The 25,047-nt window shown below is 42.9% G+C and overlaps 1 protein-coding gene across 2 annotated transcripts in view; it reads left to right on the top strand.

Moving 5' to 3' along the window:
- The window catches only part of USP46 (ubiquitin specific peptidase 46), a 38,599-nt gene that overhangs the window by 5,977 nt on the left and 7,575 nt on the right, over positions 1 to 25,047 (top strand). For both annotated transcript variants that reach the window (XM_054029594.1, XM_054029596.1), the window contains 4 exons: positions 13,023 to 13,103; positions 14,006 to 14,219; positions 15,536 to 15,765; positions 21,280 to 21,356. In XM_054029594.1, the coding sequence (XP_053885569.1) occupies positions 13,023 to 13,103; positions 14,006 to 14,219; positions 15,536 to 15,765; positions 21,280 to 21,356 (602 nt within the window). The remainder of the gene's footprint in view (positions 1 to 13,022; positions 13,104 to 14,005; positions 14,220 to 15,535; positions 15,766 to 21,279; positions 21,357 to 25,047) is intronic.

The raw sequence follows: 25,047 nt of genomic DNA, 5'->3' as shown, positions 1-25,047 counted from the left end.
ATTAACTTCTTTTCACTATCAGCTATATTCTTTTCTGGATTGTAAATAATATAGTCCACTTTACTCTGTCAGGAATTCTGATTCTGAGATAGAAAAACTCCTCATATACTTCTACTGCCACTATTCTGAATTCCATCTCTGTAAATGAGAGTACAAATAATTAAGCATCTTTTCTTTCATGCCCAGTTTTCTGGTCTCTCTCATTCTCTCTCTCTCTTTCTCTCTCACACACACCTTTAAATACAATCTGCAATTATTACTTTAAAAGTTTTAATTAATTGAAATATGTATTGACTTCAATAAGAGCTGCATCTGTTCATCATCTATGAGAAATCAAACCACATATAGTAGGTGCCTAATTTTAGGCAACCACATTTAGAAACTTTGGCCTCAATCTTGACACAACTTCATTTTAAAAACTTACTTTTCCCTCTCCAGCCCCTTCATTTTAGGTAGAGATGTAGTTTGGAGATACTGAAAGGAAAAAAATTGGTAAGTTTTTGAAGGATGCTGGTGAGGAAAAAATAAGAGACCTTGTATAATTCCATGTTAATAATTTTCACTATCCATACTGGGGGACATGGATCAGCGTTTATGTCACACTCCTTGTCAGTACCCAGCCCAGGCTGGGAACGCTAATGATCCAACCAGTGGATCAAATTTGGTGATGAATCCTTGGTCATGTGCCACCTGAGGCACATTGCACATATGCTAAGACTGTCCATACTTTTCCTGTGCAGTAGTTCTATGTTGTTCCTGATCAGTTAGTTTAAAATAGGGGTGTTAAACTCATTGGGTGACAAGGGCTGAATTACCTTGTCAGTCAGTCTGTCCATTAACTTACCTTTCTGTGCAAGTGCATTCCCACTATGACCACCTTCCCTCCCTGCCCTGTCTTTTGTGAATTTCTTGCCTTTTCCTTATGGACACTTACACTCCTCTTCTTTCTCCACCCCTTTTCCCCACCCAGTTTTGGGGAAGTTGGCTTTCCTCTCTGAGCTTGCTTGCTAACTATCCTCTAGGGTGCTGATGCTGCAGGCTCAGCAGTGGCAGTCCGCAGTGGAGAAGGAGACTCTCCTCTGATCTCAGAGCAGCAGGAAGCAGTGATTGGTAGCTGAGCTCTGATTTTACACATAATCGCTTTCTCCTCCCTATTACATTGCACTGCCATTAGCTGGCAAGGCTGGCTAGCTACACACAGAAAGAAAGGTCTACATCTCTTTCTTTCTTTTTCTTTCTCCTCCCCTTTTATAGGCTACTGTTTTCAAAATTCTGGGATGAGGGCTGCCTGACCCTGCAGCCATTTCTAGTTTTATTCTCATTTCTCTTTTACCAGTTCTAGTGTCACCCTTCATTTGTTTTAAGCTTTCATGTTCTTCCCCAGGGAAATTCTTGACTTCTAACATGTTTTGCTCACTTTCCCTAGTGAACACTAAGACAAAAAAGTGTCGTTTAGTTCCCAGCCATGTCTGACCCTTAGTTCCTCTCAGTGGCAGTTTCTTTTCACGAATCTCTTGCTCCTTATATATTTATTTGTTAAATGTTTGTTTTCACAGTTCACTTTCATCTGTGTCTTTCATGATCATTTTCTTTTACTTTTCATTTCTCTTGCAGTAGCAACCCTATTACTATTTCTCGTCTTTTCTTTTATTTCTCCATGGTCATTAATATTGAGTTTACAGTTCTAATGTATTATTTTCTCAGAAGAATATCTATTTGTTGGGCTCCCTGAAGTTAACATTAAAAAAAACTTCTAATTTTCCTCTGGATTGACTTCGGTAGAACTATTCATGTACTTCCAGCAAACATGCATGTGCTTAACTTTATCACACTGCAATATCATATCTAATTTGCATCCTCTGTTATCCCTAGTTTCTTTCAGATTCACTGGTTTCCATTTTTTATTTCCCAAAAATATCTGGGTTTTAATTATTTTACCCAAGATATATTAGTTTATATTTTTCAAAAACAAATATTTTGTTATATTTTTAATATGAGATTCTTTATATCATTTTTCTGTCATGACTGGTATTACTCTATTTTAAATGATTCATGAAGGAATCAGACCAGACATAACACAGATCTTACAGTATCTCAGTAGACAGCTGTTCTTTGCCATTTAAGTCAGTGGGAGCTCTGCACATACTTCCATGAGCAGAATTCAGTTTTTAGTCTTATTCTTGAGATTCTCAACTAATTAGCCTCTTGTACTTATGTACAGTAATCACCTAGACTACATTGTCCAAAAGGCTGTATTTTGTGCCTTGGAGGTATCTGATAAAGGTACCCAAAGAGTACATATCCAAAATTTGCCATACTTGGATAGTGTTCCATGGTTGTCTATAAAATAAGGAGTAGAATGAGAAGACTCATAATCAAAATAGGAGGCAAAGTAATTACAACTAAATAACTATACAGTTATCAAAACTATGCTAGGTATTTGCAAACAAATAAGAAGATTCTCTCTTTGCCTTGCAGAGTTTATAGTCTAATCTGATTTAATCATGATAATCTCTTTGGGTTTTTTGGGGCTGTTGGTTAATGTATGCAATAAACTAAATATTGGTCTTTGCTTCATTATTTCCACAATAATTTTGAGAATGAACAATCATAATTTAGTTAATCTGCTATTCTTTCTTGTTTCACGTGGCCCTCCAGTGCAAAAATCATTATCAGCCATTTGAGTTGAGATGATGATCAGCAAATTCAAGTGCAATAGGGCCAGGGAGAACAACAAACAAGAGAAAAGATTATCAGAAGCTCAGGTTTGAACCAAAAGCACAGTCATTGGCTATGGTTCTATTGCAGAAGTCTTGGTTTATACCAAACTGACACAAACTTGGCAAAAGTCTCTAGCTGTGTTCCTTCCATGCTGGTTAATGAGCAGTACATTTCAAAATGCTAAAGGTGAACTCCTGACTCTAGTAAAGTCAATGGCAAAACTCCTATTGACTTCAGTGGGGCCAGGATTTCACCCAGACTACAAACTATAAGGGTACTTCCTCTGTTTCCCAAGAGCTCCACAGCCTGTGTTCTGGTCACCACAGCCCCCTTTAGCATTTCCTTTTGTAACATACTCTTCTTTTAAGCTGTTGAGCCTAAATAGGCTCTGCTCACCAAATCTGTTGCCTCTGAATCCTGTCTGGGAATTAACATCCTAAAATCCAAGTCCAGTGTCTGTCTCTGTAGGGCCTCCTCAGTGCAGGACCCTTGTCTATAATTAGGACTCCCACCATTGCTACTTCTGATGGAACTGAATTAGCATTAGCAATGTTAGGAAAACTTTGTCAAAATTCCTGGTGGAGATACAGCATAGGATTATGTTTACAATGGGAAAATGTATTAGGCATTTTAATTAGTATATTAATAAATATGCTTTTGCTTTGATTATAACCATAGGGTTGCCAACCCTCCCGGATTTTCCTGGAGTCTCCAAGAATTAAAGATAAATCTTTAATTAAAGAAATCTCCATGAATTTGTCCAACCAAAGTTGACAACCCTATGTAACCAGGACAGTAATGTTTTAAAAACTTATTAATTGGTCATGGATAACTCTAGGGTAGGTTAAGCACAATGGCTAACATGTTTTTTTAAACATGACTTGTCTATTTCTACACTGGGGTGAAATTATGTTTAACATCATGTTAGTTAAAACATTGGTTAAATGCTTGTAACCTGATACATGTTCCTAGTGTAGACATGGCCTAGGTGGGATATGTCAAAACTTTTCCCTTCTTCTCTGAGCTCCATTGATTATTGGGGAGCCTTCCTATACTAAACATTTACAATGTAAAGTCAGTGTTTTTTTTTTTTTTTTTTAAAGTATACTGTTTAGATCTTTCTTCCTCTGTGTGGGAAATGCATCTGCTGTTAAAAATCAACTCTCTAGACTTTTCAGCAGTTTACAGCCTCCAATCTCTCCATGTAATTTTGATAGTACCTTCTTTGACACTGTAAAGTAATAGCTACCAAGCTGAATTCACCCTTGATGTAAGCTGGCACAACTCTCTGTGAAATCAGTGGATGTTGTGTCAGCTTACCTAACCACTGAATTTGGCCCTCCCTGTTCTATTTTCTCCAAAGATGATATAGAGTATAGTGTATAATTGCTATGTCCAAGGCCTACTTTTGAAATAGAAGGGGGAGCTCCATGATGAGTGACAAGCTATTACTAAGCCTATGTTGTTTTTGTGAAGTGTGCTTCAGCAACTTCAGTGCAAAGAGTTGACATTCGCATCACTCCCCATATTGAAAAGCAATTAGAGTCCAGAGTTTTAAATACAGATTGCACGATACACAGATGGATAGTGCACATTATGGACTTCTTTGGTTTTCAGTGGTGGTTCATCTATTAAATCCTGATTCTTGCAGTTTCTCACAATGTTTAGGAGATATTTTAAATAATAGAAAAGATCTGTCCAAGCCTTTTGGCATTCTCTCAAATAAGAAACCATGGAGTCAGGTCTTTGAGAATTCACAAGTGGTCACTGCACAAGTAATTTATAAGCATAGCATTGGCCCTCCACAGGTTTAATGACACACCCACCATCTTTACACAGTGGGTTACAAAAAAGTGGAATATTACAGGTCATTATTTCCTAAGGCCTTTAGATTTTTTTTTATAGTTCAAGAAACTTCCTACAAAGCTAAAAAAATGCCCAGAACTGTCTTTGTCCAGGGGTGATTCGAATGCTAGTCACATAACAAAAGAAAGTCTATTGGACAATTAGCTGAACTTAAACTGCCATTTTTTCCTGAGTCCTTATACCTGTGCTTTGATCTGAGTAACTTATCAACCCAAAGACAGTTTAGTTCCGAAAGAAACAACATTACACTTCTGTATTTGCTCATGAGAACTTTTTTTTTAAAATCAGGCAAAGTTTTAAGACCAACAATGATGGCAGTTTACTTTCCTACTAGCCTTTTGAATATCTTAGGCCTGGTCTACACTACGACTTTAATTCGGATTTATCAGCTTTAATTCGAATTAACCCTGTAACCGTCCACACAACGACGCCATTTAATTCGATGTAAAGGGCCCTTTAAATCGATTTCTGTACTCCACCCCAACGAGCGGAGTAGCGCCAAAATCGATTTTAGCAATTCGAATTAGGGTTAGTGTGGCCGCAATTCGATGGTATTGGCCTCCAGGAGCTATCCCACAGTGCATCATTGTGACCGCTCTGGACAGCAATCCGAACTCGGATGCACTGGCCAGGTAGACAGGAAAAGCCCCGCGAACATTTGAACTTCATTTCCTGTTTGCCCAGCGTGGAGAGCACAGGTGACCACAGATACCTCATCAGCACAGGTAACCATGCAGGCTGATAATCGAAAAAGAGCACCAGCATGGACCGTGAGGGAGGTACTGGATCTGATCGCTGTATGGGGAGAGGATTCAGTGCTTGCAGAACTTCGTTCTAAAAGACGAAATGCAAAAACTTTTGAAAAAATTTCCAAGGGCATGATGGAGAGAGGCCACAATAGGGACTCTGAGCAGTGCCGCGTGAAGGTCAAGGAGCTCAGACAAGCCTATCAAAAAACAAAGGAGGCAAACGGTCGCTCCGGGTCAGAGCCGCGGACATGCCGCTACTACGCCGAGCTGCATGCAATTCTAGGGGGGGCTGCCACCACTACCCCACCTTTGTTCGTGGATTCTGGGTCGGGGATAGTCTCGACGCCTGAGGATTCTGCCGATGGGGTAGAGGAGGAGGAGGAGGAGGAGGATGAGCTTGCAGAGAGCACACAGCACTCCATTCTCCCCAACAGCCAGGATCTTTTTATCACCCTGACTGAAGTACCCTCCCAAGCCTCCCAAGCCAGTACCCAAGACTCTGACCCCATGGAAGGGACCTCAGGTGAGTTTACCTTTTAAAATATAAAACTTGTTTTAAAAGCAAACGGTTTTTAATGATTACTTTGCCTGACTTTGCATTCGCGGTCAGTTCAGCTACTGGAAAAGTCTGTAGCTACTGGAAAAGTCTGTTAACGTGTATGGGGATGGAGCGGAAATCCTCCAGGGACATCTCCATGAAGCTCTCCTGGAGGTACTCCGAAAGCCTTGCCAGAAGGTTTCTGGGCAGTGCATCCTTATTCCCTCCTCCATGGTAGGACACTTGACCACGCCATGCTTGCAGCAAGTAATCTGGTATCATTGCCTGACAAAGCCTGGCAGCGTATGGTCCCGGTGTTTGCTGGCATTCAAGCAACATCCGTTCTTTATCTTGTTGTGTAATCCTCAGGAGAGTGATATCACTCCTGGTAACCTGGTTGAAATACGGGAACTTAATTAAGGGGACAGAGGTGGCCGTTCCTACTGGGCTGTTTGCCTGTGGCGGAAAATAAATCCTTCCCTGCAGTTAGCCAAGCGCAGATGGGAAATTGGCCCTGAAGTTTTCCGCGTTTGGCTAGCAGGGATCTTCCCTGTTACCAGCCACGCGGTGGGGGGAGGGTACCGTGATCATCCCAGAGAATTCATGGCGAGGGGGGGGGGGTCGGCGGCGGGGGGGGGTAGTTTGGTGCCTGCAGGGATCTTCCCTGATACCAGCCACGCGGTGGGGGGAGGGGTACCGTGATCATCCCAGAGAATTCATGGCGGGGGGGGGGTTAGTTTGTTTTCTGGTGCTGCTGAATGTTAACAGAAAAACCGCAGCACTCTACTTGCCTGAAGGGGCCCAGACAAGCCCCCCCACACTGCCCCCCCCCAACTGGCTGAGATTGGCCAGGCTTCTGCAGCACTCTACAGGCTATGCTTGGTATGTGGGAAAGGAGGGTGCAGAAGCTGTAAAACAATGGCTTACCATGGCCGCATGCAAGCCGAATTCTGTTGCCCAGACCTGTGATCTCTAGCAGCAAAGCCACAAGCACTCAGCATTAAGAGGCAAAATGCGACCTTGCACAGAAATCACATGTGCTATGTAATGTGAACAGTGTTGGTCACCGTGAAAGAGTATAAGCATTGTTCTGCAAAATGTAGCTTTTAAAACAATTCTCTCTTTTTTCCCCTCCCTACAGCAGCTGCAAATTCCTCAAGCCTCCCTCCTCCATCCCGAAGGTTATCACAGATAAGGCGTCGTAAGAAGAAGACGCGGGAGGACATGTTTTCTGAAATTATGCAATCCAGCAGGAGTGACAGAGCTCATCTGAATGAGTGGAAGGAAACAGTTTCAAAGTATAGGAAAGAAGTCAGTGAACGTGAGGAGAGGAGGGACCAACGTGAGGAGAGGAGGGACCAACGTGAGGAGAGGAGAGACGATCGAGATGAGAGATGGCGGCAGGAAGACCAGAGGATGAAGGATGCAACGCTGGGGCTGCTCCGGCGTCTGGTGGAGGTTCAGGAACGACTGCTGGAAAACAGACTGCCGCTTCAGCCCCTGTTCCACCCTCCCCCCTCCCCATGTTCCGTATCCTCCTCCACCCAGACGTGTAAGAACGCGGGGGGGGAGGCTCCGTACACCTTCCCATTCCACCCCAGTAGACAGCCCAAGCAAAAGGCTGTCATTTTTTTAACCTTTTCTTTGTGGCTTTTTCCTTCCCAGCAATCCTCCTCCCAAATACCACCCGGGTTCCCTCCCTCTTTTTCTAATCTATTAATAAAGAATAAATGATTTTTAAATGATAGTGACTTTATTTGGTTTGAAAGAAAGCTGGGGGAAGGGGCAGGGTGGGTTCCTTACAGAAAATCAGTCAGTAAAGGGGGAGGGTTTTCATGAAGGAGAAACAAACAGATATTTCACACGGTAGCCTGGCCAGCCATGAAACTGGTTTTCAAAGCTTCTCTGATGCACAGCGCTTCATGGTGTGATCTTCTAATCGCCCTGGTGTCTGGCTGCGCGTAATCAGCAGCCAGGCGATTTGCCTCAGCCTCCCACCCCGCCATAAAGGTCTCCCCCTTACTTTCACAGAGATTGTGGAGCACACAGCAAGCAGAAATAACAATGGGGAGATTTCTTTGGCTGAGGTCAGAGCGAGTCAATAATGAACGCCAGCGACCTTTTAAACGGCCAAATGCACATTCTACCACCATTCTGCACTTGCTTAGCCTGTAGTTAAACAGCTCCTGACTCCTGTCCAGGCTGCCTGTGTATGGCTTCATAAGCCATGGCATTAAGGGGTAGGCTGGGTCCCCAAGAATAACTATGGGCATTTCAACATCCCCAACGGTTATTTTCTGGTCCGGAAAGTAAGTCCCTTGCTGCAGCCCTTTAAACAGAGTAGTGTTCCTGAAGACGCGAGCGTCATGAACCCTTCCCGCCCAGCCCGCGTTGATGTTGGTGAAACGTCCCTTGTGATCCACAAGTGCTTGCAGCACCATTGAAAAGTACCCCTTGCGGTTTATGTACTCGGTGGCTTGGTGCTCCGGTGCCAAGATAGGGATATGGGTTCCGTCTATTGCCCCACCACAGTTAGGGAATCCCATTGCAGCAAAACCATCCACTATAGCCTGCACATTTCCCAGAGTCACTAACTTTCGTAGCAGCACCTGAGTGATTGCTTTGGCTACTTGCATCACAGCAGCCCCCACAGTAGATTTGCCCACTCCAAATTGATTCCCGACTGACCGGTAGCTGTCTGGCGTTGCAAGCTTCCACAGGGCTATCGCCACGCGCTTCTCAACTGTGAGGGCTGCTCTCATCTTGGTATTCTGGCGTTTCAGGGCAGGAGACAGCAAGTCACAAAGTTCCATGAAAGTGCCCTTACGCATGCGAAAGTTCCGCAGCCACTGGGAATCGTCCCAGACCTGCAACACTATGCGGTCCCACCAGTCTGTGCTTGTTTCCCTTGCCCAGAATCGGCGTTCCATGGATAGAATCTGCCCCATTAACAACATGATCTCCAAAGCACCGGGGCCTGTGGTTTCACTGAATTCTGTGTCCGTGTCCGTGTCCATGTCCTCATCATGCTTGTCGCTGCGCTGCCGCCGCCGCTGCCTCCTCGCCTCGTTTTTCTGGTCCTGGCTGAGCATAAACTCCACGAGAACGCGCGAGGTGTTTGCAATATTCATGAGTGCTGTCTTGACCTCAGCGGGCTCCATGCTTGCCGTGGTATGGAGTCTGCAGTGTTCACCCACCCAGGAAAAAAGGCGCGAAAATGGTTGTCTGCCGTCCGTTGCTTTCATGCAGGGAGGGAGGGAGGGAGGAAGTGAGGCTGTACCCAGAACCACCTGCGACGATGTTTTTTGTCCCATCAGGCACTGGGATCTTAACCCACAATCCCAATGGGCGCGGGAGACTGCGGGAACTATGGGATAGCTATGGAATTGCTACCCACAGTGCAACGGTGCAGAAATCGACGCTAGCCCCGGTACTTGGACGCACACCACCGAATTACTGTGCTAGTGTGGCCGCACTCATTTCGGCTTTATACAACCTGTTTCTCAAATCCGAATTATCTAAATTCGGATTAATCCCGTAGTGTAGACATACCCTTAGATGAATACCTTTTCCTCCCTCTCAGCAACAGCTGTTTTGTGCTTTGCTGAATCAGTGTGTCTTTGGTGAGTAATAGCTCAGAAATGGAGGCTGTCATTCCCAGCAAATACATTAATCCTCACATGGAGTTTGTAATGTATGCAGCATGTCATATTTTCATCTGCCTTGAGATGCAGCCAATAACAATTTCATATGGATGCTTCTTTTGTGTGTGTGTGTGTGTGTGTGTGGTTAAATGTGAGTTTCTGATAGGAGCCTGTCTCAACAGTGAATACGCTACAGCTACTTCATTCATTTTGATATTTCCTCTGCCAGCTTCTCTTAACACCCCCCAGTATAGGGGGAATACAAAAGCATGTGTGGAATGGGGGGTGGACAAAAGGGGGCCACTTCTCTTGGTCCTCTACTGGTTTAATGTGACTGCATGCTAGTGGCAGAAGTTGGAGTACACCCCCTATTGCTCTAACTTCTGCTGGGACAAGGTGGCTGAAAATCAAGGAACGACAATTGGCTCCCTGTTCCCCCACCCACACACCCTCTACATCTGAGCTCTGCTAGAACGAACTGGAGAACTGAGCCCTATTGTGGCTTGACAAAAATGAAGTAAAGTACTTGGTTTACAGGTGACACATTTGGGAAATATTTACATACTCAAACATGTACTTGCCCCCCCGGGAGTTAAGATGAACGGTGTGGGGGGTGGAAGGGTCTGAAAAAGGGATATGAAATGCAAGATATTTGAAACTGTATTGGAAGCTACTAACTTCAAGCAAGTCATTTTACTTGGAAGGTTTCAGGGTCACCAACAGCATCTGTGTCAATTTTAAGACAGCTGATTCATCTGAAAAGAAACAGCTTCTTTCAGTGAATGACAGGAGATGATAATCTAGCATGACAAGGAATTGGCTGATGATGGGAGTAGTAAGAAAATTTAAATCAGACTTAGAAAAAAAAAAGTAACGTTAAAAAAATCACTGAAACCTATAACCAGCATATTTAAAAATATTGGCTGAAGAGCTCTCTGAGGCAGTAATATTTATATTGAACAAATCTTGGAACCCTGGGGAAGTTCCAGAGGCCTGGAAAAAAGCTAATGTTGTGCCAGCATTTAAAAAGGGTAAAAGGAATGACCCGGATAAATATAGGCTGATTAGCCTGACACTGATCCCAGGCAAAATAAATCCATGTATGTCAGCCTTACAGAATCAGGGACTGTACTTTGCAAAGCAGTGACTCTGAAAGTAACTTGGGAACCATGGTGGATAACTAGTTGAACATGAGCTCCAAATGCCATGCAGTGGTTAAGAGACCTAACATAATCCTTGGATTTATAAACCTGGGAATATCGAATAGAAAAAGGGAGATGGCATTAATAAGATCACTGCTGGAATAACTGTGTCCAGTTCTGGTGTCCACACTTTCAAAAAAGATGGTGACAAATTAGAAAGGGTTCAGAAAAGAACTACAATCTTAATTAAAAAAATCTGCCTTATAGAGAGACTAGTTTAACTATGAGAAGGTTGAGAAGTGACTGATCAGAATCTTTAAGTGCCTGATATTAGAGGACTGTAATAAAGGATGCTTAATCTAGCAGAAAAAGACACAGTGAGATCTAATGGCTGGAAGCTGAAACTAGACAAATTCAAACTAGAAATAAGGTGCAATTTTTAAACAGTGAGGGTTATGATGTGTTGCAGCAGGTTGCCTAGGGATGGGGTGGATTCTCCATCACTTGAAGTCTAGATGTCAAGACTGGATGTCTTTCTTAAGGATATGCTGTAGTTATGGGCTTGATGCGGATTCACTTGGCGAAATTCCATGGCCTGTGCTATGCAGATAGAAGAGGTGGTTATAGTGGTTCCTCCTGGCCTTAAAATATTGGCATGTTGTATACAGCAGGGAAACAGACTGGGCTTTTTGGATGATAGAATTATCAGTAGATAATGGTAGAGTAGGGTTACCATATTTCAGCGAGCAAAAAAGAGGACGGGAGGAGCCCCGCCCTAGCCCCGCCCCTGCCCCTCCCACTTCCCACCCCCCCTGACCTCCCAACCCTCCCCCCGTTCCTTGTCCCCTGACTACCCCCTCCTGGGACCCCTGCCCCTAACTGCCCCCCAGGACTATCTAAGCCTCCCTGCCTCTTGTCCCCTGACTGCCCCAACCTTTATCCACACCCCCACCCCCAGACAGACCCCTGGGACTCCCACGCCCCATCCAACCACTCCCCACCCCCTGACAGCCCCCCCCAGAACTCCCAACCCATCTAAACCCCTCTGCTCCCTGTCCCCTGACTGCTCCGATCCCTCTCCGCACTCCTGCCCCCTGACAGCCCCCCCCCAGAACTCCCAACCCATCTAAACCCCTCTGCTCCCTGTCCCCTGACTGCTCCGATCCCTCTCCCCACCCCTGCCCCCTGACAGCTCCCCCCCAGAACTCCCAGCCCCTTACCCCCCCCCGCTCCTTGTCCCCTGACTGCCCCCTCCTGGGACCCCTGCTCCTAACTGCCCTCCAGAACCCCACCCCCTACCTAAGACTCCCTGTTCCTTGTCCCCTAACTGCCCCCTCCTAAGACCCCCCCCCAACTGCCCACCAGGACCCTACCCCCTACCTGTACCCTGACTGCCCAAAACTTTCTCCACTCCCCCCAAAAAGCCCCCCCCCCCGTTTCTTGACTGCCCCCTCCAGAACCTCCCTGCCCCTTCTCCTGCCCCCCCTTACCCTGCTGCTCAGAACAGGGTGTTGGGCTCTGTGCGAGCCGGACACGTGGCTGAGCTCCCCAGCACAACAAAACCCGGTCCTTGGCCCTGCACAACAAAACCCGGTCCCTGGTCCGGACCGGGTTGCAGGGGAGAGCTGCCCTTGTATCAGCACAAAGTGCTCTCGCTCCCGTTTTGCTACCCTGCATGGCAGAAACCGCTCCCAGTTGCAAAAGGGGAGGGCTGCACTTTGTGCTGAGACACTTGCTCAGAATGCAGGGCGGAGCTCCTCTCCAGCTGCTCCGGAGTCCAGCCCGGGACTTTCCTGCAGCCCTCCCAGCCGCTCGCTCTGCTGTGCCGGGGGAGGGGGAAATCCCGGACATTGTGAGTGCTTTACAAATTCCCCCCGGATGCTATTTTTAGCACAAAAAGGAGGACATGTCCGGGTAAATCCGGACGAATGGTAACCCTATGGTAGAGGGAACTATGTGGTTGTCAGTTCCAACTCCCTGTCTCAGAAAGGAAGGATCCTGCACTCTGCTTTTCATTTCAGTTGGAATACAACTAATGAACACTGTTTCCTCTGCCTCTCCCCAAACCACATGAACTCCTTTATGCAGGGAAGGTATGGTGGGGAGGCTATCAATAGAGTGTCCTGCTCACCTTAAATCAACCATTACTTGAGACTACCGGATCAGGCCAGCCAGGCAATTATCTAGAAATGCAAATATCTTTATTGGCCTAAGCAGCTCCCAGGTTGTCCATTCCTAAGGCCAGCTTTAGCTTGATTAATTTTTCCCAAGAAAGGGGAAATGGTTTCCATCTGATGATTATTCAAGACTTTATTTTGGAATCTGAAATGGAGGATAATTGGCTTTTTTCCCCCCCTTTTAGGGCACCAATGCCTCTGCTCTGGAAAAAGACATTGGTCCAGAGCAGTTTCCAATCAATGAACACTACTTTGGGTTGGTCAATGTAAGTACCATTTCTGTAAGGTGAATCGTATACTATTTTATATTGAGCAGTTGTAATGAGAACCATATAGACTCTTTTATGGTTTGATGCTGCTTTAATTTCAATGACCTCCAGTGCAACACTGATTTAAGGCTAGAATTTGGGAGGGTGCTCCTAGTGTTCCAGGGGACATTTTAGGTAATATGTTGAAAGTTGGTTGCAGCTAAGTCAAACATTTTAGGATATCTACCATTTGAGGAGAACAGCTTAGTGAAATCTGAGTAGTTTTAACATTTTATAAACCACTTCTTTCCCTGACCCCAAGTAAAATTAAATAATATATTTTTCTAGCTATAAAAACCCCACTTTGATATTTACCTTTTTAAATCAGGATGCATGAAGTCAATGGGAATGGAGTAGTTACATGGTTAAAATTTGGCATATGCTTAGATGTATCTGTCAAAAAGTGTTATTCACCTTATGGAGAGCAGATGAGCGAAAGCATCCAGTCTAAAGGGTGTTTTTCATGTCCCGAATGAAACCAATTTAAGTTCTGCTCCTATTGCAGTCAACGGGAGTTCTACCATTGATTTCAGTGGGATCAGGAGTGGGCCATTCCAGAGCATATTCGTTTATAGGAACTCTTATCAAAGATACTCTCATTGCAGTGAACACCTTTTAAATAATGCCCTACATTTGGAGCTTTTATTTTTAGTCAGTTAAGAAATTTTAATATTTATACTTTTTTTTTTTTTTTGCTGTGTGACAATCAGTAAATGGCACTGAACCTATATTCAGTCAACAGCTGTGTGGTAATTGATGTGGTATTTTACTGGGGATGCAGATTGCAGAGGCTGGATGAAGTGATTAGTTTATATTACCTTGCACAGTGATTCAGGGCATTTTTGCTTTTACATTTGCAGTTTGGGAACACCTGCTACTGTAACTCTGTGCTGCAGGCATTGTATTTTTGCCGGCCATTTCGGGAGAATGTGTTGGCATACAAGGCCCAACAGAAAAAGAAGGAAAACCTCTTGACATGCCTGGCAGACCTTTTCCACAGTATTGCTACTCAGAAGAAAAAAGTTGGAGTGATTCCACCAAAGAAGTTCATTTCAAGGTTACGAAAGGAGAATGGTGAGTGCAAACTCTGATTCCTTTCAGAGACTCATGTAATGCCTAGGCAAGTAAAAACATTGAACAGTGTGGTCAAATTAATCAAACAATCAGGTTAGATTTGTAATAAGCTTTTAATGCTTTGTTTCCTAAATATTAATTATTTAGTGTATACATATATACGTGTGTGTGTGTGTGTGTTGTAGTTGGCAATAACTATACTAGGATTTGCAGTTAAGGGACAAATCTTCCAAAGGTGCACAGCGGCTCTATTGATATTTCCACTGCATGGAGGGGCAGGCTGTAGAAAGCCAGCAGCAGGCAGTTGGGTCTGGATGAAGGGCTCTGCACATTGCAGAGGAGTGCTCTGCAGTGGCTTTCTATACAGTACCATGGAGATGGATATTTTGGGCAGCTGGAAGAGTGAATGAGGTGTGACCAGTAGGTTTGTGGATAGTACAGATCCATTAGCCCAAAACATCCTGGGGCTCAGTATGTGCATGCATGCAGTGAGCTACATCTGCTGCTCCTCCCATTCCCAGAAATAGTGACTTCACAGGAGCAATGGTGCCCACTCCATCTGGGGAGATTCCCCTCTAAGGGCATCAGAGGAGGAGGCAGTCTTGGTAACACAGTTTCATTCTGCATGGGAGCCATATCAGTGGGTGTGGCCCAAGAGACAATGCAAAGGGTCTACATACAGATAGCCCTGTGCCTCTGATGGAACCCCCTGGGAAGGGATTCACATGTATCTTGGCTGGAGGGGGTTGTAGGAGATAAAAATACATGTATTTGGGGAACAGAAGTTCCTGCTTCTTTGACAGAGAGCGGGATAGGGGCAAACCAAGCTGCTAATGGAAAAATTCAAAGGATATTTTGAAATGGGAGCATCTCATATAACATCACCACAGAGATGCCTCCCATGAGTTTCCTTCTGGTTTGTGACTGTGCATGTGTGCGCACCATCTGGCCCATTATTTATTGAGCTTTATTGACAGAAACAAAAATTCAGGAAATGTTTTCAGGAGCAATGCACTTACCAAATTACTGTGGGAAAACAATATCTCTTTGAAAAAAAAAACACATCTTTTTGTGTCAGACTCTCCCACCCTCGATCCTCACCCATGTTTTTTATTTCCCCAATTGAGCACATTCTTAACATAGTGCACATAGTCAGTGGGATTACTCACAAGCTTAAATTAGGCAGGTTTTAAAGTATGTTCCTGAATTGGGGCTTGTAATTGTATTTGAGAGCAAAACCTGAATTTAGATATATCCTTTCCTGCATGGAGCAAAGGAACTTTAGAAAGAGACAATTCTTCTTCTCTCCTATGCAGATCTCTTTGACAACTACATGCAGCAAGATGCACATGAATTTTTAAATTACTTGCTAAACACCATTGCAGACATCCTGCAGGAAGAGAAGAAGCAGGAAAAGCAAAATGGGAAACTAAAAAATGGCAACATGAATGAAGCTGAAGAAAACAATAAACAAGAACTCACCTGGGTGCATGAGATTTTTCAGGGAACACTGACTAACGAAACTAGATGTTTGAACTGTGAAACCGTAAGCATTGGGGTGGTTGATATTTTTACACACTAATAGATATGTATAAACTATCGGTGGTTTGAGCATTGGCCTGCTAAACCCAGGGTTGTGAGTTCAATCCTTGAGGGGGCCACTTGGGGATCTGGGGCAAAATCAGTACTTGGTTCTGCTAGTGAAGGCAGGGGGCTGGACTTGATGACCTTTCAAGGTCCCTTCCAGTTCTAGGAGATGGGATATCTCCATTAATTTAATTTAATTTAATTAATTTAATTTAATTTAAATATGTGAATCTATTCTGCCACCTGAGAAATGTGGATATTCCTGTATAACTTCACTTCTTGAAGTGAGTATATTATTTTCCAAAATACATTTTTGTAAACATAACTTGACTGACCTGTCCCAAACTTTGCAGTTATAATATATGGTTAGACACCTCATTAACTAATCTGATATACCCTTTTCATTCAAGCCAACAGTTAAGTATATATAGATGCTGCTGCAACTGTGGACAACGAATTTGCCTCATTATTCCATGAGTTAGGGATAACTACATAACTCACAAGTGGCAAAGTTAAGATCAAATTGTGCTAATTCATCCCTAAGAATGTCATTAACATTCAAAGTATTTGCTAACAACACACTGTACATTATCAGGTTCTTTTTCAGTATTTTAAAAGAATGTCAACTTGAAAACTATTCATTTTGAAAAATGAGTACGAGTAGTTCCACCTAGTATACCTGAGAGAGTTCCCTGCCAATTTTTGTTGTTTTTCAATCACACTTTCCTATTTAAAAAATGTTTTTCTCTCCCTTGTTGCTGTGTGAAAGACCCCTGCAAACAACAGGGAAACTGGCCATTCTGGGAGAACAGTTGAAATTGATATAAAGTGCTGTCAAATGCATAGAGGACCAGATTCAGTTGCCCCTGCTCATGTAGAGTAGCATTGTACTCCACAAAAAGTCTCCTTGATCTAAATAAGACTACTTGCAGAGTAACAATATCAGAATCTTGCCCAAAGTGAAAAAACAATGGGAAAAATTGAAAAGCAGTGTTTTGTCTAATGTATTTCAGTTATAATAACCCTTGTAACAAACAATAGTAGGTTAAAAAATACCAAAGGCTGGTTTTTAAATTGACAATGTCCCTTTAAACTTTTGAGATGAAATCCTAAATTTATATTCAGTGTTTGTTTACTCAGGGAAATTCCCACCGAAGCCAGGATTTTGCCCTAGCTAGCTGAGCAGAACTACTAAATACCTTATTTGTAAAATCTTACAGTGGGTCAGGCCATTGAGAGAAATTTGGGGCCCTGGAACATCATGTTCACTGGGGTCCCACCCCCTCCCATTTCATTTTATTTACACAGATGTTACAGATGTTTTGAAGGGCCCCCTGAGCTTGGGATCCTGGTACAATTGTCCCCCTTACCCTCATCCCTGTTGTCAGCCCTGCAGATAGTTCAAGGTTTGGTGGAAAAATTAACTTCTGAAGATTCCTGTTGTTGTTATAGGAAGGTTGATCTTATAGCTTCCTATGACTACAGGAAAAATATATTCATACACTTTTCTAGTTTGTATTATGTAATTTTTTTTTAATTTATTGTTTCTCATACTTTTTGGAAAGCAATAGAATGGATTAAAAGATGTGGTACAAGTATACAATCTACAAAGAGTTATTCAGATACAGGCATTCTTATTCTTATTTATGAATGCAGATGTAATCCACTCTTCCAGTTAATTTTAGTACAGTATACATCACTCTACTTCCAGATCAACAGGTTCCGTCCAGTCTCTCTGATGGTTTGAAACTGTACCCATTGAAACCAATGGCAAAATTCCCAGTGACTTCAGTGGTAACAGAATCAAGCCAAAAGACTGAGTATCTACGTGCATTTTTAAAATTTGATAAGCCAGACAGAATTTAGTTTGTTCTTAGTTCCAGCAGCAGAGACAAAATGTTCTCTGAAATTTTGTTCCTCTGTCTTTTGAATTCTAGCTCCGTGTTTATACTACAGGCAATTGTTGAAAAGTCCTGTGGTTTCCTGTCATTTTGCATGGAGTTATGTCACAGAGGGGATTTTTGTTTGAAGAGTTGCTGTTAGTTTTATTTGGACATATTTTATGGCTACCCACATCTTTGAGAATATCAAAATTCATCCCCAAACAGTTTCCTATGGGTTCAGGGCTGGCATCAACTGGATTCACCATGTCAGCTGGGTTGGTGGTTACTTTAAAGATGGGCCCAAACCAGAACATTGATTCCAGAACCCCTTGAATTTTGTGGATCTGAATCCGAGCTCAGATCCAACTCTGTGATATGGCTCCACAGCAGAATACAAGCTCCAACCCTCTCCAACTTTGGAGAAGTTTGGATCCAGATCTAGATTTGAACTTTGCTTCTCAGCCCCATCTCAAGGTATTCTAATGAGATGCAGACACACATGGAGTTATTAACAGTTTAGAGAGAGTATTTAATCAGTGTGCACTACTTTTTTTTTTTTTAAATAAACAGGATTTGATTTTCATGAAGTTGGCCAAAATCAGTTCATGTGGCAATCTTGCTTCAAACTCAGTTTCTTTCAGAGCTGCCTAAGACATGGCTGCATTTCTGGATTTTGAAGATTTCCCTCAGCCACCAGCCTAAACCTTTTGTACTTATAATGAAATAAGAGGCTAAAGTATGAATATTGGAGACCAATTGAAAAGAGCATATTTTCAATCTTAAACATGTGATATGTGTTTACATACAGAAGAACCTCTGTGGTTGCTGATCTAGGATAAATCAAAGTCCGGGGGGGGGGGGTCTTTTTCTTATTGCAATAAACTTAGATCCTAGGAAGATTTATTCATGTCTGTCATTCTCAAGACTCTTCTAAGACATATTCTGTGTTAATTAGTGATGGGTCCCAATTAAAACCTAAGGCCTGAACATTCCTGAATTTTGGAGAAGTCTGGGATCTCAATTCAGATTTCTCAGCTGGCAATTCTAAAATAGGCTAAACTAAAACTATGGCCCTAAACGCCTCCCACTCCAACAATTTCCCCAAATTTGAATCCTGTAATTGACTGAAATCTTTTAAGGTGGCCTATATGGGACATGAGTAGAGCAGGGCAGAGAACAGAAATTCCATTTTGCAGAGCATTGTGAGATTTCAATTTTTGTTTTCATTTGGCTGGAATGAAAACTGAACATGTAAAATTAAGTGTGAAAGAAAATTACAGGGGGAAAATTGTTTGAGCTTGATCAAAAATGTTAGAGCAATTACAGGATTAATTTCATTTTAATTTTAATTTCACTGTATGGTATAATGCAACATTTAAAAAATTCAAAACAAAGTTGTTTTAAAGGAAAAATTGAAATTTTTCATTAAAAATATTGAAATTAAATGGGACATTTCAATATTATTAGAGCTCCCTCCCTCCCCTTTTTTGTCTGAAATAAAATTTTGATGATATGGACATGATTTTGCAAAGCATTTCACTTTCTACGGAACTGCATTCTCTGAGGGAAAACTATTCTATTGCATTTTTTCCAACCAGATCTAGATTCAAGGCTAAAGATAAAAAATTTGGTACAAAACTAAAAATTTGGTACAAAAGTGCTATGTTTACCTCCCTGATTGTCCGTGAAGATGAAAGAACACAAAACCAAATGGTATCCATTTTGGCGAATATGATATTTCTCCATGCATGCCCATTCTTGATTTATACCAACCACTGCACTTTCATTGCAGTCCTGTCCACAGGGGTGAATATAATTATGTAGATCTTTAGCTGTGTGCATATAATGCAGTATATTATATGTAAAAGACGCAAGTAAACTCTGGTACAATGTGCACTTAAAAAATTTAAAACGGGAAAAACTATTTTCATATTGTTTTAAAATTCACCATAGAACAATGTGTATAAATTATAGGTGCATCTCAAGGGGAAAGGTGCATCGGGCTGGTCTACACTACACAATTAGGTTGAAGTAAGGCACTTATGTCGACCTAATTATGTCAGTGTCTACACTGCAACCTTGCTCTCACCAATGTAAGTGCCCTACTACACTGATATCATAACTCCACCTCCACAAGAGGCATAAGGCTTATGTCAATGTAGTTAGAGCAACACAATGTCTGCGTAGACACTGTGTCCCTTACATGGGCTTGTCAATTTCACGGCAGGAAAACCCCAGGTGGCTTCCCTCAGCTCCCAGTGGAGAATGAGGGTGGGGGGGAGGGGCGGGGCGAGAAGTCCTGGGCAGCTTCCCCCATGCTCTGTGCAGGGAACGGGGGGCAGGATGGGATCCCAGTGGGAGCCTGTGGGGGTGGTCTCTCAGCTCCCGACACTGCCCCTCTTAGATTGGTGAAAGCGCGCCTGGTGAGCATGCATACCACTGACCCAAGGAGGGTAGTGTAGACATGCACCACCACAGTAATTACTAATATAGGTCGACTTAGGCCTTGGCTACACTTGCAGCTGTACAGCGCTGTGAGATAAACCTGTCTTCGTACAGCTGAGTAGGGAAAAGCGCTGCAGTCTGTCCACACTGACAGCTGCCAGCGCAGTGGTGTGGCCACACTTGCAACATTTGCAGCTGTGTTGGGAGCGATGCATTATGGGCAGCTATCCCAGCATTCATGTGACTGCAATGTGCTTTTCAAAACGGGGGTGGGGGTGGGGGTGGGGGTGGGGTGGATCAGGAAGTGTGGAGGGAGAGAGAGTGCTTTTTGGAGAACGTCAGCTCTCTATTTTGCAAGTTCTGAACTCCCAGCCCCCTGCTCATTCATTTACTCACTCAAAGCAAGCTGCAAACTGTTTGCTTTTCTCTGTGGTACGAGCTTTGAAACCGGCACTTCTGCATTCCTGCAGCCGGTCACAACAATGGAGAGGATTGGCCACTTGACAAGGTGATTAGTACAGCGCTGCAAGCGTTTACACTCACACCCGTGAGTCATAGCCACTCCGCTGCAGCTGTTATTCCTCTTGGAGATGTGGAGTACCTGCAGCGGTGTACCCAGGGAGATACAGCGCTGTAAGTGCCCTGCCAGTGTGGACGGGGAGTGAGTTACAGCACTGGGGGAGGCTTTACAGCGCTGTAACTTGCAAGTGTAGCCAAGGCCTTAGGTTTGTCGTGTAGACATCCCCTTATTCTTTATATTTACATCAGTTATTTTTCACTCTCCTGCTTCTATCACAAGCATCTGAAAACCACAAATGAATTAAAATTTGGCTGCTCCAAAAATATGGTGGTGAAAAGCCAGGCCATTTTAAGGACTAGAGATAGATGGTCACTTGGTCATGGTCAGTGAGTTGGGATAAGTGCCAGAAACAGAATTGAAATGGTGTGAAAGGTTGATTAATGTACTTGCTGACTGACACGGGAACCTATTTATACAAAGCCAGAAATCTGTCTAGAAAATATTAAAAGTAGTTATTTTGTACAATTTGTATTTGTAGTAATTGTTTCAAGTGCAAAATTTGTATATGGGTTTCAGGTGCATTTAGACGTGTGTTTATCTTTTACATATGTATTTTTTGCTACAGGTTAGTAGCAAAGATGAGGATTTTCTTGACCTTTCTGTTGACGTGGAGCAGAACACATCCATTACGCACTGTCTGAGGTAAATGAATGGAAGATTCATAAATGCATCTGTTTGGGAAACATTTCTACCCCACTCTCCTAAATCATGTTTTCTTTCTGATTCTCTCAGTCCAGTAAAGGTTGAAAGTAAAGGTTCTAGGAACATCCCTGAGTGATGAGATGCAAGACAAACTGTGCAGTGTTAACTGAGGTTTTGCTGAGCAAAAGAAAAAAGGGAATAATTTGGATGTTCATGATGCAATGGAACCTTTAATAAGAAATTTACTTTAAATTCATTTTGTTCGTGTGTGTGTGTGTGTGTGTGTGTGTGTGTGTGTGTGTGTGTGTGTGAGAGAGAGAGAGAGAGAGAGAGAATACGGTTCCCTATTGGGGTAAGAAATTGATCATCTAGTTCACCTGGAAGAGTTGTTGCTGAATATGAGTTTGCTTCAGTGGGATTTAAGTATGTGTTTAACTTTAAGCCATGCTCAAGTGCTTTGCTGATTAGGACTTATATACATACTAAAAGTTAAGCATATGGTTTGCTGAATTGGACCCAGAGACCTTAGAAACAAGGGATTTTAAAAATCTAATTTTCTGCTTTGTAAATTACAATCTGCTCCTCTGCTTGTAATCCTAACATTATAGCGGGAGAGGAATCTTGACTTATTTTGCAAGTTCCAATTGTGTAGGGAAGCTGCAGTGCAGCAGAAACTGACAACTTTTTAACCATTATCCCTGAAAGATTTTTTTAAAGAATACCGTTTCCAGGTTCACATAGACTGACTGCACTGGATGGATTTAAAATATCGTGAGTCCTGGCACTGACTACTGTAGATAGGTATCTATGTTCAAAACAATATGTTATTTTAATTAAATAATATCAGAAGGCCAAAATAGTCTTTCAAGGTCCAAAGTTACTTAGAAGTTTTAAAAATACATTTTAAATGAAGCTTCAGAATCTCAGAGAGACCTCCTTACATAGCACACTACACCTAAAAACACACAGAAAGAGCAGCAACTAGGATATAAACAGCTTCCTGAATCAGATGCAAGTGAACCATTCCACAGAGTACTGGAGATGGGGGATTATTATTGCATTTTGGAATGTTACTTATGCTGTATGTCAGGGTTTTGCTCAGTAACTACCATTTCATTTCAAAACTCTGGATTCAGGAGAATTCTCCTTTTCAGTTTCAGGCCAGTTTATTTTAGGATTTTGTACTGATGCTCACCAACATAATATGTCTGTATCAGTGGAGCTAGTTTGTGACCATAAAGGACTTTGCCTTGGAACACAGGATGTCTTTTTTTCTATTCTTTTAGAACAGTGTTCTTGACCATGAGTAATCACACTGGTATTGGTACTTCAGTCTTTTGTCACTGATACTTTAGGCTCCTGACTTTAGTCACTGGTTTGGGCCCAAATGTGCCACCATTGATCATCTCTCTTTCAGCTGTATGCTTTCAAATTCCAATGGCACTTAGGATTCTCCAAACAGAAGGGTATACAAAGACTGTAAATAGGAGGCAGGCAGCATTGACTTTTGCAGCCAAAATCTGGAAAACTTGTTAGGAACTGTTGTTCTAGAAAACTATCTAATACCTGTATGTGAAAGTACCCTAAACTATACTTCTGAGTGCCAGCCTGTTAGATTTAAACAGAAAATTGTATCACAATCAACCATATGTAAAAAACAAATTGCACAAATAAGTTATACTAGATATTCTAAACAGAGCTTAATATTTTATCTAACCTCTTGGTTATTAAACTCATAAGAAATGTATTGTTTAAAAGGACCCCTCTTCTTCAAGGCTACATAGTTCTTCAATAAAAGGTACAGTGTGGAACGGAGAGCCTTCCTAATACTGCGATTTGAATCTGTGCAATCCATTCCTTTCCTCCTACACTTTGCCAGTATCATATGTCTTTCAGCTAGAACAGAAGCTAGGAAGTTTAGTAGCCTGGCTGGACAACCTCCCATACACATACAGTACTGACATAACTAAAACCTTGGCAGCGTACAGTATAACAGCCACATGCTTTAAGTAGCCTTTCCATCCTCCATTGCAGGAACATAATAGGATGAAAATACTCCAAATCTTTTTTGAGAAGGTGGCTACAGATTGTTACCTACAAAACACACAAGGCAGAGAATCCACAATTGTCATCCTTTGTGATGGCCTTTTAGAAGGAGCACAACTCCCTCCTTGAGAATAAGAAATAAGAGAAACTCTCTTTTAATTAAACATTTGTAAAGCTAGAACACGGGCCTTCCATAGCTGCATTATTATTCTGTATCACTCATGATAAAATGGACAAATGCCTCTGCAGCCTTTTTCAGCAGGGAACATCAAATTATATTACTAAATTTCACTGCCTGTTTTCTATGACAATAATTGCTTTTGCTGCATCTTCATGATGTAAATACTGTAATGTTGAAAAGAGGAACAAGTAAATAAGAATTGTTCAGTATTTCAATAAAATGTATTTCTTCACCAGTATAGATGAAACTTTACTAGTTATTTCTGTCTTTGGTCAGATGAAAAGGTCTTTATGGGTTTAAGTGCTCCAAAAAATACATGCCTCCAGCATAATCTTTCTCTCCTGAGTATGAGGTCTGGCAAAGAGCAGGAGAGGAATTCATCTAAGAACAAAATGAATTATGAATCAATTATTTTTATTTCCATTCCAAGTTATAAAGGCCCGTTGACTCAGTCCATTTGATCCCAACTTTCAACTCCAGTCTCTGTTATATATTTTTATCCCATTAAAAGATATTATTAATATTGGTTACATGACTAAATAACACCAACACACTTTCTATTTTAGAAGGCACCTTTCTGACCATTGGGTAAATCTTGCAGAGAGACCTATAGGTTTTTTTTTTAAATAATCCAGATGGGCTAATCCAGAAATAGTTTGGGGTGGGGTGTGTGTAAGTATCTAAAAATTCCCCTCTGCTCCCAATTAAAACCACACAAACAGAATTCAAAGTCTTTTTTGGATCAGTGACACGGGGGAGAATTAGGAGTGTCTTGAGTGCTGCAGCTGTTGGGAATACCTTACCCAGTCCTGAAGCTCTTTACTCCTGGGGGAATTCTGCACCACTGTGCACATGCAGAATTCATGTCCCCTGCAGATTTATTTGCTTTCCTGCAGAAAAATGACTTTCTGATGGGGAAGCAAAGGAAAGCCACAAGAGCGGTCACATATCCCTCCCCAGCGGTGTGGGTGCATCGTTTTGGGCACCCAGAGTAGTCAGTAGAGAGGTAAATCACCAGGCGGGGGGCGGGGGGACGGGACTGGGGATGCCCTGGCTTGTGGCTCCTACCCTGCACCAGGCTCAGCTACTAGTCCCAGCTGGGTTGGGAGTGTGGGAGGACAGGACTTCCCCTTTCCCTGCAAGGAGCAGCCTGGCTGGGTCAAACCCACCCCTAGAAACCTCCCCCGGCTGCAGGAAGTTCTGCCTACCCACTTCCTGCCCCCATCTCTCCTCCGCAGAAGGAGGGGTCACTGTATGGGGAGTTGCTCCCCCATCCACCCAATCCCCCCCCTGACCACCTGCATTGGAACCTTCCTGCACCCAGACCTTCCCACTGAGACCCACCCTCCTACATCTGGACCCCCACACCCAATCTACCATCCACTGAGCCCCCTGCACTGAGCCCCCACCCCGATGAGCCCCCCACACTTGGACCCCCATCACACAGCCCCACTTTCCCAGATG

Source organism: Malaclemys terrapin, chromosome 5, assembly GCF_027887155.1.
Source record: "Malaclemys terrapin pileata isolate rMalTer1 chromosome 5, rMalTer1.hap1, whole genome shotgun sequence".
Lineage (NCBI taxonomy): Eukaryota > Metazoa > Chordata > Testudines > Emydidae > Malaclemys > Malaclemys terrapin.
This window is presented reverse-complemented; position numbering and strand designations above follow the sequence as displayed.